Source organism: Macrobrachium rosenbergii, chromosome 4, assembly GCF_040412425.1.
Source record: "Macrobrachium rosenbergii isolate ZJJX-2024 chromosome 4, ASM4041242v1, whole genome shotgun sequence".
Taxonomy (NCBI): Eukaryota; Metazoa; Arthropoda; class Malacostraca; order Decapoda; family Palaemonidae; genus Macrobrachium; species Macrobrachium rosenbergii.
Genome location: NC_089744.1, coordinates 84,168,669 through 84,186,168, shown reverse-complemented (window position 1 = coordinate 84,186,168; position 17,500 = coordinate 84,168,669). Strand labels below are relative to the sequence as shown.

The following is a 17,500-nucleotide window of genomic DNA, read 5'->3' as shown; positions in this document are numbered from 1 at the left end:
AAAGAAACAGTGAAAGAAAGAAAGAAAGAAAGAAAAAGTTAACTGACCTTCAATTCGCATTCATCACAAAGTGTGTCCTGCCTTTGGAGGAACACTGCCATGCATAACCTGCTCTGAGATAAGGTTTTAAAGCAGAGCCCATTCGGGCTGTTTAGTCGTTGCAAATCATGGAGAGACGAGAAAAGGACACAAAAATTGAGCAGAAAGTCCTTAAATCAACAATCTCCTTGACAGCCTGGTACAACTTCGAAATTTAGTAAGAGACCAAAAATTGCGTATTATTGTAATTGTAAGGCTTTCTCGGTACATCAGACAAAGCACTGCAAAAACTAACCTCTTTTTCAGCGTTATTTTTATTTTCATATCTTTTCATAAACAAATATTACTATCTTTAAAAGTAAGATACTGTCACAACTGGCTGTTTCAAAAAGCAATCAGTCAACTTGATCATCTTTATTACAAAGACTTTCATATACTGCTGCGATTGTTCTCCCCTAACTGGTTACCAATCGTTTCCTATTCCAGAACTGCGATCGTTTGCCCAGTATGCTACCAAACTTTACCTTCAGCGACAAAAAATTTGTCGCAAGTCAGCCTTTCCTATTTTGTGCTGACTTCAGCGTAAGACACATGTAGGCTACTTCCTCTTCTTGCTTTTTTTCGCATCTTCGTGAGTACAGAGAGTTTGAGAAAGGTAACAAGCCATTCACTCAGACAAAATGATTCATAACAATGATAATGATAATAGCAGCAGTTATTATTATCATGGTGATGATGATAATAATACTGGCAGTAAAAAAAAAGACCGTAGACATAAGGCAAGACAGCATGCAAAGAAAATTCTATCATATCGCATGCTAATGGAAATCTCTCAAAAAAAAAAAAAAAAAAAAAAAACAGAAATCGTATTTCATGGTAAAAGTCATCATAGCATGATATTGCTGTTCTTAGTTCAGCAACTAAATTAGAAATCCATCAACACTAATATAGATAAAAAGACCAGAAAAAGGTCAATAAAGAGAAACGAAACGAACTCTGAAAAAATGACACATTCATTTGAGATGATGACAATTAAATGGAAGGGGAAGAATGGCACAAATGGAAGAAAAATCTCTTCTTTTTTCGTACTTACCAGGATTACTGTCAGAATTGGAGCCAAGAGCGGCAGATGCCAAGCCCACCAGACCTGAGGGCCCCGGGAAACCTCCAAACCCTGCAAGAAATGAATAAATAATTGTGTCATTAATGCGGCACTGATTTTGTCAACTATGCCAAAGGGATGAAGTCATTCACATTCGTTTATTTAATATTATTCGTCCTCTCATCCCTTCTTCCCTTTCTCTCTCGGTGAGTATGTAGTCCTTGTTGATGTATGTACTGTATACATATATACTATATATGTGTGTGTGTTTGTATGTACGCAAGTGTGTATATATATATATGTATATAAGCATAACTGTGTGTATGTTTAGCGGCCACATAACCTGTTGGAATTCCACTTAATAAACTAGAGCAATCTACTGAGAGAGAGAGAGAGAGAGAGAGAGAGAGAGAGAGAGAGAGAGAGAGAGAGAGCTGTAGCTACCAATGATTCCAGTACCTTTGAGAGCAGCCATGTTGGCCAGACCGGAGATCTTTTCGAGGGCGTTGGATTCGTGGTCGTGGTCGTCATCATCAGGTCGTGATTTGTCGCGGTCTTCGGACCTGTCGCTTCCCATGGTGTCTTGAGTGTCTTCGGAGCCAATTCCAGGATACATGCTATGGAAGGAAGGTGCACTGACAGGCGTGGGCGTGTGCAGGGCGGCAGCACGGGCGGCGGCAGCGTGATGCATAGGAGAGGGATGGGCGGTGGAGACAGGCGGGAGGGCGGTTATGGAGGAAGGAAGGGAAAGAGGGTGAGAGAGCCCCGGAATGCCCACGGGGGGAAGGGCTGGTAAACTTGACATGTTGACCATATTGGCCATACTGTGGGGCAAACTAGGAATGGGCGGCGTTGGGGACGGGGGGCTCGGACCCCCAGACAGATGTGGAGATGGAGAGGACGTGGGCGGCGCCCCTAAACCGCCACTTAACTTAATGCGCTTTACTTGTGGACTGTCAGGAGGTCGGAGTTCCTCATCAGCCTCATTGGAGGACTCTGCCTTCGGTGTGGGCGTCGGGGTGGCCACATCAGCTAGAGGCGGTGGTGGAGGAGGCGGAGGGCTTGTGTCCCTCTGCACCTCGGGAGGAGTTCGGGACCTGGACTCTGAAGCTGCAGCTTCGGCAAGTCCCCGGATCTGCAGGAGTTTAGCAGTTCGCAAGAAGTCTGTGATCTGGTCGTGGGAAATCTGAACTTCGCCATGATACATGTACTGGAGCAGCGTCAGGAGCTCGCAATACCGAACCTCGTTCAGGATGATGATCGGGTGGTCACACGGGTTGTTCTGCACACGGAGAGAAGGAGGACAGTGAGTGAGTGCCTCAGCATTAGTGTCATTTCTCCTCTTCTTCAGCAATATGCAAACATTCATTTCTCTTTGCAATTACGTTTAGAATATCAACAACGGAAGGAAAAATGTAAAAATGAAAACGGCAAAGTTACTACAAAAAAATCAACCTGTACGGAATGTCGCGTAAATCGCACCGGTTTCCTTCATTTAAATTACTTACGGACGTGCACACGTAATCATACGGTTTACATAACAATCTTGGTTTAAAATTTATTACGTGCTATTCGTTTCTAGAATAATATGTTTCAGGAAGAAACCCGACAGTCAACAAATGCGTTACGAGTATGTAGTTTTCAAGACTAGATCAACATACGCACAGGTAGCGTGCATAGTATTTTGAACTTTGTTATTAACTTGTGATATCTAATTTCTTTTGCAGCGATTATAGAGTCTGAGAATTTTCTGTGGATTTTATGGACGTCCCACAGGGTGACACAGAGGGACGTCAGAAGGAGGTTACATTTACAGTATGTATGATATACGAGTATATCAAGATAAGTACTCAACCATACTTCATAAAACATTTGAACAAATGCATTTGTTTATAAGAGACGACGGACGTGAATCACAATTAACATCTGCACAAAAATAAGGGAAGCGAAAACTGTCCTGCATTCTATTGGCGAATCAACAATAAACAAGAACTCTCTCACAATTTCACACTAGCACAATACTGTATATCCTTGAATGTGAGAGGATACAAATATTAAAGATTGACTGATTTCTACTTTCTCACTTGATGCAACTGGAAAAACAGTACCCCTACCGAAAGCAGGCTATAGGAGTCACCCAGCATTCATTTCTTTAATTAATGATAACGGCCTAAATGAAATGCTCGTTCCAACGTCTATCGGGCCATCCCCTTTGCTTTCGCATGATGCAACAGAGAGAACAAAATGATCACACTTCAGCTTTCGAACTCAATCTGAGACGCTGCAAAAGGGATGTGTTAACCTACCTTGAGCAAAGTCCTGAAGTATGGGCTGCTAGCGGAGAGGACAACTTTATGAGCTGACAGTTGCTGACCCTCGCAAGCTAAGGTCACGTCAACAAAGTCCTCTTGTTCTCGTAGTTCCCTAAAATAACGGAAAAATGATTAAGGCCTCTTTTTTGTGAGGAAGAGCAACGACAAATATTTGCTGAAAAACCACAAACAAAAACGTTGAAGAAAAAGAACTTGGGAAAGAGAACATATTCCAAGATCGTGGCGTCATGTTATCAAGCAAGAGTATTTGGAAGTCCACATTCAGAACCCCAAAACCAAACTGAAAGGAAATTGGAATGTGATCAGCACCTTGGTCATTTTTAATTCAAATGCCGTCAATTTACAGTTTCATTCAAAATGATATATAGGAAGGGGGCGCTTCGAGCTGAGCGATACCAATACAAACACCGTAGTAGTCTTGTCTTTCCTCTACCGCTCTCCCCTATTTGTTCATTAAAAGCACAGCAGAAATAACAAAAGCAATATAATAGTACAAAGTAGTAAAAGAACCGCCATTGCTCTTAATAGTTTTCTCAGATCAAAATCATACAGTAGACGTCAAAGTGAGCGGTAACACTCCGGTTGCTGATCTTTCAGTCAGTGAAGAGACGAGAGGTGCGTTTTCTGAAGAGCTAACATATCGTTCATCATTCATATATGATCCCCTTTTTATACCTGTAAACCTACAGCACCGAAATATAAAAAAAGGTCGACAGCGCATACATTTTAATAACGTGCTTTTAGATACAAGAGTAAAAGGAGTTAATAAATGAAAAATGAAAGAAAAAGAGAAAGCTGAAGGCTGCGATAAAACCAACCAGTCTAAATACTGGATGAACTGCTGAAAAGTGCAGGATTACAATCGCATTGTTGAAAGGCTGCGCGATGCAATATTCAAAAGGGCAAATGGAAATATCACTGCTAAACAACCCTTAGATGCTTTTATACAGCCATTCATCTTTTAGATCATTTCTTCATCCAAATCATTTATTTTTCATCCATTTCATTTCTTTCCTATCTGGAGTTTGTTTCACATATTCCTGTAAAAACACACACACACACATGTATATATACTCATGAATATATATTTATATACTTACTATATATTTTTATATACATACATAAATATATATATATATATATATATATATATATATATATATATATATATATATATATATATATATATATATGTGTGTGTGTGTGTGTGTGTGTGTGTGTGTGTGTGTGTGTGTGTAGTGTACCAGTTGTGTAACCTGGATTGGTCAGCCTCACCACTAGCCTCATAAAAGGAAGGTACCTCAGCCTATACTCTTATGTAGATCTTGCTTTGTCCGAGCTTTGGTAAAGTATGTATTGTTCCCTAGGGTTGGAAATTGCTGCCTCGACTCTCTCATTGAGGGGAAAGGTAAAACACACCCATATGTATATATATATGTGTGTGTGTGTTTATATATATATTTTATATATATATATATATATATATATATATATATATATATATATATATATATATATATATATATATATATATATATATATATGGTTCTTATCAATAGATGTGAGAAAAAATAAAAACTAAGATGTGAACACGCTGGTTTTAGAAAAGGCAAGGGTTACTTGGTGTCCAAAATTTAGAGATTCATTTCTGGTGGCCTTTGCTGGTTACGAGAAGGCATATGGAAAATCTTGCGTCACTGTCAATCTCATTAATTACGTAAAGCTAACTGCAATTATCTACGAACGAAGTATATGCAAAGTTAATGCTGATGGGCACTGATATAATGAAACTGTAATGAATACTGGGATGCTAAAAGGGGATGCTATTTAACCCTTGCTCTTTGCCCTGCTAGTAAATTTTGTCATGAAAAAGGTGGTCGGAGATGGAAGAGAAAGTTTAGACTGAAGTAACATTAGAAACTTGACCGAATACGCAGAGGATACTGTTTTCATAAATAAAACACCCCTAAGATATACAAGACTTGCTTAATAGAATGCAGCATATACCTAGAAAGATGGTATCTAGACAAAGCAGAGTTATAAAGACAGAGCTTGAATAATGAATGTCATAACATCAATGGAAAAAGAATTAATTAGGGTGAATCTTTAGGAAAAATGATATGCTCTGCAGCTTCTCTTCAGTTAGAACTCAGTAAAGACTGAAAAATGCAAATCAAACAATGGGCAGGCTGAATAAGATTTGGAAATAAAAGAGAATGAAAATGCACACGAAAATGGGTTTATATACAATTTTGTTTGCAATATGCATAACTTTGGAGGACATGAATCTTGACATGAAACTCTACACACACACACATATATATATATATATATATATATATATATATATATATATATATATATATATATATATATATATATATATATATATATATATATATATATATATATATAGTTTCATTTTCATGGCAAGATTCATGTCCTCCAAAGTTATGCACATTGCAACAAAATTATGTATAATCTCATTTTTGTGCAATTTCTCTTTTATTTCCAAATCTAATTCAGTCTTTTATACACACAAACATAATATCATATCTGTCCATTGTTTATACACACACACACACACACACACACATACATATATATATATATATATATATATATATATATATATATATATATATATATATATATATATATATATATATATATAATATCGACAACCTGAACCTATTATCCCAAACCAGAAAGGGCAGTGAAACTCGAAGCTTTCCCATTTATTATCATCTAAGCAAAAGGAGTGAAATATGTGGCATTTCTCCAGAGACAGCGGTGAATATGTATTAGGGCGGTGAAGTCTTACAGCTGTTCGGCTTTACATTCAGGTACAAGCTTTCGGTCGGAGCTTTTCGTCTGCTTCAAGAACTTTGCAAAGTGTAATCGCCCGACTCCTATTCAGTATATTGACCATTTAAGTACAATCAAAATGCTGTGGAGTGTTCTCAGCTATTTAGTTTAATATAATAATTTCAAAAGAAACTGAAACGAAATCTCAGCTACAATGATGTAAATCGCTTTCCTACGAATGGCGAATTTCCTAATCTCTCCCTCACTTACAATACATCATTTCAAAAATGCAAATGACATTACTCTATCAGACATGATTTTGTCCCAAACAAAATTCTGATGAACTGGTTGAGAACTTTAAACAACACTCAACATAAAAATGAATTATTTAAAAAGTTCTTCCTTCGAACACTGAACTTCTGACCAGTAGAAAGCCAACATATTATCTTACAGATCTTTATAAACTCATTTGAGAAGATGATACTGTCTTACAAATATTTACATTTTACCATAAAAACACAGCAAATGACTTAAAAATCTTTTTGAATATAGTCTTTGAAATTGAACTGCAAATAATAATTAAACGAACGCTGTTAAGAATTTCTTGTAACTATTATTATTATTATTATTATTATTCAGAACATGAACCCTATTCATACGGAACAATCCCACAAAAGGGGCCACTGACTTGAAATTGAAGCTCCCAAAGAATATGGTGCTCATTCGAAAGAAGTAACAGAAGTTAATGGAAAACACAGAAAGAGATCGGTTATTATAAAATCAGATGAATTAAAATTAGAAAAACCAGGTAAATTAGCAGAACCCTTTTTTTAAACTGCTATAAATTCAGTGTAACGGATTTTGGTACAAAGTTCCTGCGAAGATCCCCCGTAGGGGGTTAGTTTGCCATCAGTGTTACTAGTGCGGCTCACTGTAGGCATTACTTAAGGTTCTTTGCAGCGTCCCATCGGGTCCTAGCTGCAACCCCTTTCATTCCTTTTATTGTACTTCCATTCATATTGTCTTCCTTCCATCTTACTTTCCACCCTCTCCTAACAATTATCATTTCATAGTGCAACTGTGAGGTTTTCCTCCTGTTACACCTTTAGAACCTTCTTACTGCCAATTTCCGTTTCAGCGCTAAATGCCCCCATAGTTCCCAGCGCTTGGCCTTCAGCTTAAACTCTGTATTCTGTTTTATTCTACTGTATGAATATTCTATGGGGCGAAGGTCAAAGGAAAGAACAACTCACTTGAAAAAGGACAAGAGATTCGAAGGAAATTCATTCCAGCAGAGGTTGTAAGTCTGGCGCTTCTCGTCGTTACTAAGATTGCTGCTGTTGCTGCTGCCGTGATTTCCGTTCTGGTGGTGCAGCGGTTGTTGATGCTGCAACTGCTGTTGATTCTGTTGATGCTCCTGTTGCTGCTGCTGTTGCTGAGACTCCTTTTCCTTTTCCTGCTGGTGCTGCTGCAGGGGGTTGTGTTGATGAAGGTGTTCGCTACTGCTCCCCATCCTGCTGAAGAGGGAGTGAGTCGCCCTTTGAGATGGCCTGCCCTTCGAACGGCTCCTCTTCCCTTCGTCCTCCGTCGCTTTAAGAACCCACCCGCCGGTCACCCACCATGCTGAAAGCCCCAAAAGAACAAGCACATTTAATAATAATAATAATTAATAATAATAATAATAATAATAATAATAATAATAATAATAATAATAATAATAACAACAACAACAATAATGCAGTGATAGGAATTCAAAACTTTATATAATATTGTTTCATATATATAAATAAATGCATATATGTATATATATACATATACTGTAAATATGTATGTATATATATGTATGTATATGTATATATATATATATATATATATATATATATATATATATATATATATATATATATATATATATATATATATATGATCCATCGAGTAACTCATCTTTTATATAATAAGAATGTACGTATTCGTTTCCTTGTTGAGGTTATGGGTCATATAGACCACCGAATTAAAAAAGTTTACAAGTTTTCAAAATTTGGACGAGCAAACCAGTAGTATGAAATTAAACCGCTTTACGCGACCTTTCTCTTTTGCTTTTATATACGAAGTAATTCAATTCTTACAGCGGGGAAGTAAAAGATTCATTGCCAGCCAATTCTGCCAAGAAAAGCTGAAGAGCGCACTCTCACGAACTACGATGACAGAAGGAAGAAACATCAGTCATATCAAAACCATTTCATGAATCAGGTTTCTAACATCAAATTCCCTTTCTGTAGCTCTACAGTTTTCCTTACGAAGTCAGTAACCTTTTGATTGTGTGTGTGTGCGTGTGTATGTGTGTGTGTGTGTATTCAAAAACATTATGCTACAAATGTCGTTTAATATCCAATAAACTCTACTACGGGAATATCACTGATAATAGATTCGTTACTTGGGAGACTTGAACGATCGACAGTACGGATCAACGAGAGATATAAGATGATGACAATAATAATAATAATAATAATAATAATAATAATAATAATAATAATAATAATAATAATATTCTTTATTTCAACTCATACTGACTGTGCCGTACATAAGTCGGTCGAATGAAGGTTTTTGTATTTAGAGTGGGCGTCAACCCACCGCCACCGTGACAGCCGATTGGTATGTTTGAAACACGTAGTTATTTATGAAATTTCATCACATACCGTGGAATTTTTATATTCGCAAACATTAAGCTACAAATGTCGTTTATTATCCAGTTAACCGAAGGGGACCTTTGACTGATAAACGAAAGTCGTCGATTCGTACTGTCAGGCGTTCGAGTCTCCAGGTAGCCTACTGAGTCGTTTGTCAGTCATAATTTCCCTTCAGTGACATTCCTGAAGTAGAACGAAATGGATACGAAACGACATTTGTAGCTTAATGTTTGCAAACATAAAAATGTCAAAGTGCATGTGATGAAGGATTCACAAACACATATATATAAATATATATATATTTATATATATATATATATATATATATATATATATATATATATATATATATATATATATATATGCATTGGCTACTCCTGGCATAATATGTCATGTGAGATGTTTTAGTAATCTAAAATTTGTAAAGGTCTTCTTTGATTCCAAGACAACATTATTTTTGGGCAGAGAGGCGACTCGTGCATTTATTTCTTTTAATCTTAGCTTTCAATACTGTATTGTTATACAACTTATACAGCGGTGATTTTACTGCCATTGGACAGTAATAATAAGAACCAAAGCAACACCATCATTACTAATCGGTTTAAATTTCTATGAAATCTGTTCCTCTCCTATGCCTGCGGACCAAAGTCAGAGCGGAGAAAGGCCCAGACAGAGCTCGCGAGTCATTTATGCGATGCGGATGGCAATAAAAACTTGCTCCCGTATGGAAAAGGCAAACAAAGAGGTACTGAGACGATAAACATCAACATCTGGAGCAAAGCCATAAATTGCCCCGTATAAGCACGCTAGCAGCCTTCTCACAAGAAATCACACGAACACTTACTTGCCAGTCTACCATCCACCCTCAGTCGACGGGTTGGAGAGAGACCACAGTCTGTCCACCAGCATTACGATATGACGTTCTAATGGGGCTTTACATTGCACACAGCTACGATGTTACGTGTGTTCTTTACATGACGAGCGATACATATATAAATCCACACGCACGCACGCACGTGTGTGTGTGTGTGTGTGGATGTATGTATGTATAAAACCTAAGTACAGATTTTTCCCCAAACCTATCCAAGCATATCTTGAGCCTATAAAAAGTAAACATATAACTGGTAAAAATGAGCAATTGGTTTACATAAATATATACACACACACACACACACACATATATATATATATATATATATATATATATATATATATATATATATATTTTGTATATAAATTTTTAATTATACATGTTGTGAGGCTTTTGTATTTACAAATATCAAGCCATAAGTATCGTTTAGTATTGAATTTACAATATTCCCTTTTGGGGCATGTTATTTCTCAGTTGTAATGAATTCAGTATCAAACGATTTTTGTGTCTTTATACTTGTATACACACACACACTGCACATATATTATATATATATATATATATATATATATATATATATATATATATATATATATATATATATATATATATATATATATATATATCAAATGTGGCCTTACTATTCGGTACAATGTGGTCTTTATATTATGAAATGCAAGAAAAATCTAAACATCTCAACTGGTATAATTCCTTACATAACAGAAACTGCCCAATTAATAAGTAGGTCCAAACTTACTTCCGTGGATTCTGAGAAGCGCCACTGGTCAAAGCAGTTCAAAGCGGTTCGCTATGAACTGCTTTGACCAATGAGTGATGCTCCTGATTTTTGTGATGAGTGAACAACCAGACATCCACAACAAAAAAATGACGTTAATGCTACTGTAATGATGCAAAAGTTATGAATAAGCACTTATTGCTTGATACTGTTCCTTTTTATTTTATTCACATTTCCCTGCAAGTTAGCGACAACGGTCAGTCGCAAAAAGAAGCTTCCCTTCAGCAGTAAGTTGTGATTCATGACCACCTTCGTTGACCTAAGATTGTGCTGAGTGTCCAAGTAGCAAAAGGGTCGAAAGAAAATAGACAGATGAAGGGTCATTTATTCACTCAGTTACTGAAGCTTAAGCCAGCTCAATCAAAATGTGAACGCGAAGTGACGTTTGGAGGAAGGAAAAGTAGGTAGCAAACCAAACGCAATAAAGTAATAATTTGTGGTGCAAATAAAAAAGAATACATAAAAATGAAGAAAAATAACAGCAGATTACAACATATCTCCTCACTTAGACACTGCTTTCGAAAGTTTTCACTCGCTCGCTGTTTTAAGGGTCAGAAACGGGCGGCGAGATTGGTCAACATCAGAGTCACCATCGCGGTCATCGCGCGGTGCAGACACCAGACAGGAGAGAGAGAGAGAGAGAGAGAGAGAGAGAGAGAGAGAGAGAGAGAGAGAGAGAGAGAGGGAGGAGGAGGAAGACGAGAGATGATCGCGTGACCCAGCACCATTTAGCGCTTTGTGTTATGACTCACTTGCACAACGTTTCGTTGTGTTCTTATACCCACAAACGCCAGACAAGCACAGATCAATATAACCACAGCATTCGCGCTAATTCTTTCTCGGCCCTCCCACATGTTTTGAGCCTCTCTCTCTCTCTCTCTCTCTCTCTCTCTCTCTCTCTCTCTCTCTCTCTCTTCAAGGAAACTTCATTTATACAACGAATCTTTACACAGAAAAACTTTTTCTGATGGATACCAAAATTATTCAGAATAAAATGTTTACTGTATTTGTTTTGTACTATTATGTAGTTTCACGACTTGTACTTTTACATATCAAGTAAAACTGGAGTTTGAAGCTCACAAATAAACCCATATAAAACAAGTGGGCACTCATACAGGGAGACATACTGTCTCAAATCTGAGACTCCGCGTTCTTCTCTACGTTACCTTGGTTATAACTTCTTTCCAAGTTCAAAAGGAAGTGTAGCCATCACTTTGGCCAAAAAAAAAAAAAAAAAGTCCACTAAAACAATTTTATACATTTTCTTACGAACAAATTAAGAAGTCGGCTATTCACGTGTTTATTTTTCTGCAGAAAAGAAAATAGGAGCTAAGGAGACAGCGTTTCCTGTGAAAGCATATCATTTTCATGAATCAGAAATATTTGCAATTATAAATAAACCCTTTTAAATTTGAGAGAGAGAGAGAGAGAGAGAGAGAGAGAGAGAGAGAGAGAGAGAGAGAGAGAGAGAGAGAGAGAGATACGTGTAAAACCTAGCGTGTTGCAAGGTAGCCTGACACATCCGCCCATAGGCTGTGTGACACTGGAGGGACCGTACCTGACAACCGATCCGCAACAGAAATGTAAATAGATATTTAGGTGAATAAAGATGGCCTCCATTACACGAATATCATTTACATAGCAAAACATGAGACACACACACACTCTCTCTCTCTATCTCTCATACAGAGGACCTAATAACGAGACAATCACAAATAAGGAAGCAGTTAAAGACCTTGGTGTGATGTTGAATAGGAATATGTTATGCAATGATCAAATAGCAATACTATTGGCAAAATGCAAAGCAAAAATGGGAATGTTGTTCCGGCACTTCAAAACAAGAAAAGCCGAACACATGATTATGCTTTATAAAACGTATGCACGTAGTCCATTTGAATATTGCAATATAATACGGTACCCACACTACCAAAAGGATGTTGCACCAATAGAGAGTGTACAAAGGTTCTTCGCAGCTAGAATAGAAGAAGTTAAGGACCTTGACTACTGGGAAAGACTACAATTCTTAAAATTATATAGTCTCGAAAGGAGAAGAGAACGCTATATGATAATACAGGCATGGAAACAGATAGAAGGAATTACCGAAAACATCATGGATCTAAAAATATCAGAAAGAGCAAGCAGAGGTAGACTAATAGTGCCCAAAACTATACCAGGAAAACTGAGGAAAGCACACAGGACACTAATCCACTACGCACCAGCATCGATAATTCAGCGTTTATTCAATGTGTTACCAGCTCATCTGAGGAACATATCAGGAGTGAGCGTAGATGTGTTTAAGAATAAGCTCGACAAATATCTAAGCTGCATCCCAGACCATCCAAGATGCAAAATATACCGGAAGATGCATTAGCAATTCTCTGGTACACATCAGAGGTGCCTCACACTGAGGGACCTCCTAGGGCAACCCCCACGAACTGTAAGGTAAGGTGTATAGCAGAAGCGTCATCAAATCAATCTTTCTGACGAAGTTGAGTTAATCGAATGCACATTAATCTAACCGTCTAAACTGCTGAGAAAATGTTTTAAGTCAGAAGAAGTCTAGTGTCTAACATGTAAAAAATAAGAGAGAGAGAGAGAGAGAGAGAGAGAGAGAGAGATTAATAGAGTAAGAGGTTTCAATATACCATGACCAAAAGAGCGAGATAAAGCAGAGATGGGTGAGAAGATCCCGGTTCATGAATCATCTAACGAAATTAATATGAACTTATTCACGATCTTTCATGGTTTGGGTCTACTGACTACGCTAAAGAATAACTGGATTAAAATAAAAGAGAACTACACAGGGAGAAATGAGAATTTGATTTCCATTAAGCCGAAGAGCTGAAATTCTAACGCAATCAGCGCAAGCGCATCACTTTCTCTGATGGGACAGGCCCGGTATTCACGATCAGGTTTACCTGTCAGTCCACCTGTCAGTTCTTCGAAACTGACGTTAAAACTTACTTGTTTGTGACGGTTTGGAGTCAGTCCACTTGCCAGAACGGATGAACTGATGGAATTACCTACAGTTCTTCCGACCGACTGACAGGTGATCGCACGTGTGGACTCTAGGGTAAGCAGCGATTTTATGACAGTTCGCCGCCGGATTTCGCCTGGGAAGGATCTCAGCCGCTCGGATCAAAATATGAATAAACTATGTATAGGCCTAATTCATTTCATTGCTAGGCCCTGCGGCGCTATTTGTAGACCGTTGTGAGTCCAAATCTTATGATAAAACATATGAAAAAATATTTCCATGTGATAGACAATTTGGTATAGGCCTAGGCCAGTGTCCTGCCTTTTTATGAAAAGTGTTACTAGTGAAAGTAGGCTTCACGGTTCATTTTATAAATAACTGAACCAACCCCCAATTCTAATTTAACCTTATTCATTAATATTGTATGAAAAAATAGATATCTCACTTTAATAGGCAATATTTAGACCATAGTCTGTTACACCTTTTTGCTTCTTTCCTATTGTTAAGTGAATTGCCGCAGCAGCTAGTCTACTGTATCTACTATACGTAGCTCCACCTCCTTATCAGCCAGCGGAGTTTCCATCGCTGCCATATACTGTACAGTAGTGTTGCCACGACGAAGACTAGGCGAGAACTGAGGGCGATGACCTCGAGCTGACTGTCCGACTGACAGTTCTACTCTTTACGTGTGGACGTTCATCCGTCGAACGGTCGCGGGTGAACTGACAGGTAAACCTGATCGTGGATACCTGCCCTTATGATGACGAGGAATGTGATATTTTCAGTATTACTGTACGTCCGGTACATAACAAAAGCGACATCGGTCAAAGTATATTTTAAGGTAATATCACATGAAGGCAAAGCATCGATTAAGTGAGGCAAGGGAGTGAAGGAAAACTCTGGATGATCACAGCGCAATTCTCATTTCTTATCGCGCCCAAATTCTATCAAGATGAATGGTCGGTAGGCTACCTATAAGCCAGTACTTCAGACTGCAAACTAAACATTTCCTATTGAATTATTGAGTTAATAATATTAATAACAACTATTATGGAATTAACTATGCCAACTATGATAACAAACAGCGATAATTATAATAATAGTACTGGCAGTAACTACAATGCTAAAACCAGGCAAGAGGTTTCGGTTTTTTCCCTAATCTCTCAGAAATGACAGACGTCTGTCAAATTTTAAACAGCAGCCTCAGAAGCAACACATCACTCTTGAAATCGCACTTGGCAAAGCCTGATGATAATTCCCCGAAAAAGGTAGCATGAGAGATGATGGCCCAACAGAATTCTCCTGCAGTTAATTCTCTCTCATCAAATGATATCTTCCACGTCGACACGGAAGAGGCAACCCTTCTTCCTCCCATACTTCCTTCTATTCCCATAACAATGATCCTTAAGGCATGGCTAAGGACTAGATGGGTGACCAGTTATTCTTTAAAAGCTACAGGGAAGAAAATTAAGATGGACAGGAAATAATGCACTATTTTCCTCCTACATCAAGTAAGAATCGTATAAACAGAGAGAGAGAGAGAGAGAGAGAGAGAGAGAGAGAGAGAGAGAGAATGATCTCTGATACCGCGATTCTCTCTAGTGTAAGAACTAGCAAAGAAGCCACCAGCTTTCGTAGGGACGCCACCGAAGGAAGACCAAATCGAAGTGGGAGCACACATGAACACGATACAAACAACATCAAAGGGTTTTCTGTTGTCGAACTCAAAATACGAATTCTCTGGCGTTATCATTTTCAAAGTACAACCAAATTCATAGAAGAAAAAAGTTCATAAATCTACATAAAACAATTTTACACCAAAATCCAGAATTGCAATGTTTATTATGAAGCATTTTTATGACATATGCAGAAGTAATCACGCTCGTAGTCACTCAAACCAAACGTAACAGTGTGAAAAAAAGCTTCGACCATCTACTGTATTAACATAAGGAATATATATCTAGAGTGGAGGAAAAATCTCCTAAATATTCACAGCCTCGGGTGATTCTGTATGTAGCTATGCATATCACTAACGAAGATACTGACGTAATAACTGCCGTTTGTGGTCAAATTAGGCAGCAAAAACTTTTACAGTATTTCTAACAACATGCCCAGCTCTCATTTAAATCCGAATTTCTCCCTTCTTTAAATCCACTTCACTGATTAAAATACAGATAATGAAGAAGTAGGAGGAGGAGGAGGAGGAGGAGGAGGAGGAGGAGGAGGAGGAGGAGGAGGAGAGAGGGAGGGAAAGAGGAATTTCCGTTTTGAACTCGTGATTCGATCTGTTACAGCAACAAACGGTCAGTAGGAGCTCCAGGCCTCATGCCATGGTCCAGGGCAGCCCCTACTAAGCCCCAAGTCCCCTTAACCGAGGTGGTCTTTCCCTGCCGTTAGCATGTCGTTAACCAGAAGACAATCCCATAATGCTGTAGGCCATCCCATCGCATGACAACCCAGCAATTACAGATGACAATTTCAATCACGGTTCAATCAATAATGGATTATTTGCTCGTCTTCGGACAGACAGTCTGGAGGAAGATGGCCCATGAATTATTCTTCTGTTGACATGTGGCATCTATCATTCATGCGCCGATAGCAGCGCTCAGGAGCCCATTTCTCTTTCAGTTCCATCTACCATCTACCTCTCCTCATCATTTGCTGCAAAATATTCGCTTTCACAAAAAAATATGAAATTGAGGTTAGATAATGTACTCAAGAGTTGTTTTGTTACGAAATTTAATCCTCATCACGCTACTCAAATGATACACACACACACACACACACACACATATATATATATATATATATATATATATATATATATATATATATATATATATATATATATATATATATATATATATATATATATAAACACCACAAGAAATAAAAAAGGCTTGTTCTTGACCGGTTTCGTCTATTCAAACGTCACTGTTCTGGTACAAAATAGCTAAGGGTTAAGATGATTTTAAGATTTTGAAGCTGAATGCACAGGCCACGATGTTATGTAAAGTTTGCGTGTATATATATATATATATATATATATATATATATATATATATATATATATATGTGTGTGTGTGTGTGTGTGTTTGTGTGTGTGTGTGTATATATACATATACATATATATATATATATATATATATATATATATATATATATATATATATATATATATATATATATATATATGTGTGTGTGTGTGTGTGTGTGTATATAACGTGCAAATAATAATTATGAGACCTACACCAACGAAAGAAATTGTGTTTCCTTTTGAAACTGAGAGAAAGAAGAAGAAGAACAGAGCTCTGGCTGGATGACACATCTACTTGTCTTGAGACCCCTTGAAGTGAACAAAATCTGCCCTCATTTCCTACTGCCATCCTTCACCTCACTATCTCCCTGTTCTTTTTTCTACGTTAGTGTGTGTCAAGTATACAATATAATACTCTAATAGAGCTGTTGATGAATTAATTCTAAACTCGAATAAAAATCACAGGAGATGAAACGAAGGAAAATAATGTTTGTTTACACTGTGTAAGACGATGAAATTTTTTTATAATATATTTTCAGTTCAGTATGGCTCAGTTGTCCACTATTGCCAATGCTCAACTTCTACCGCATTCTAACGCAACTCCAGCACTCACATCTCATCTCTGCTCCATAAATCAAGCCTTTCGGAACCTGTGCCTCCAGAGATCTCGGTTCTGAGCACTGCCTCGCAAGACACTCATTTTGCACTGGAATAACTCACGCCCGCCCAGTCACATAGTTGGAGTAGCACAAAAATGGACTTCCAACTTTACTCTTTCCGAAATCAGAAGTGAAGCCTGGGAAAGGTCCGAGAATTCATACGAGGGAGTCAATGACAAATGATCATTACC

General features: G+C 37.7%; 1 protein-coding gene across 1 annotated transcript in view; it reads right to left on the bottom strand.

The window, feature by feature from the left end:
* LOC136836310 (protein abrupt-like) overlaps positions 1–17,500 on the bottom strand; it is a 634,746-nt gene that overhangs the window by 42,544 nt on the left and 574,702 nt on the right. Inside the window, exons 4-7 of the mRNA XM_067100440.1 lie at positions 7,536–7,905; positions 3,448–3,565; positions 1,601–2,423; positions 1,133–1,213 (exon numbers count right to left, since the gene is read on the bottom strand). Of these exons, the coding sequence (XP_066956541.1) occupies positions 1,133–1,213; positions 1,601–2,423; positions 3,448–3,565; positions 7,536–7,795 (1,282 nt within the window). The 5' untranslated portion in view covers positions 7,796–7,905. The remainder of the gene's footprint in view (positions 1–1,132; positions 1,214–1,600; positions 2,424–3,447; positions 3,566–7,535; positions 7,906–17,500) is intronic.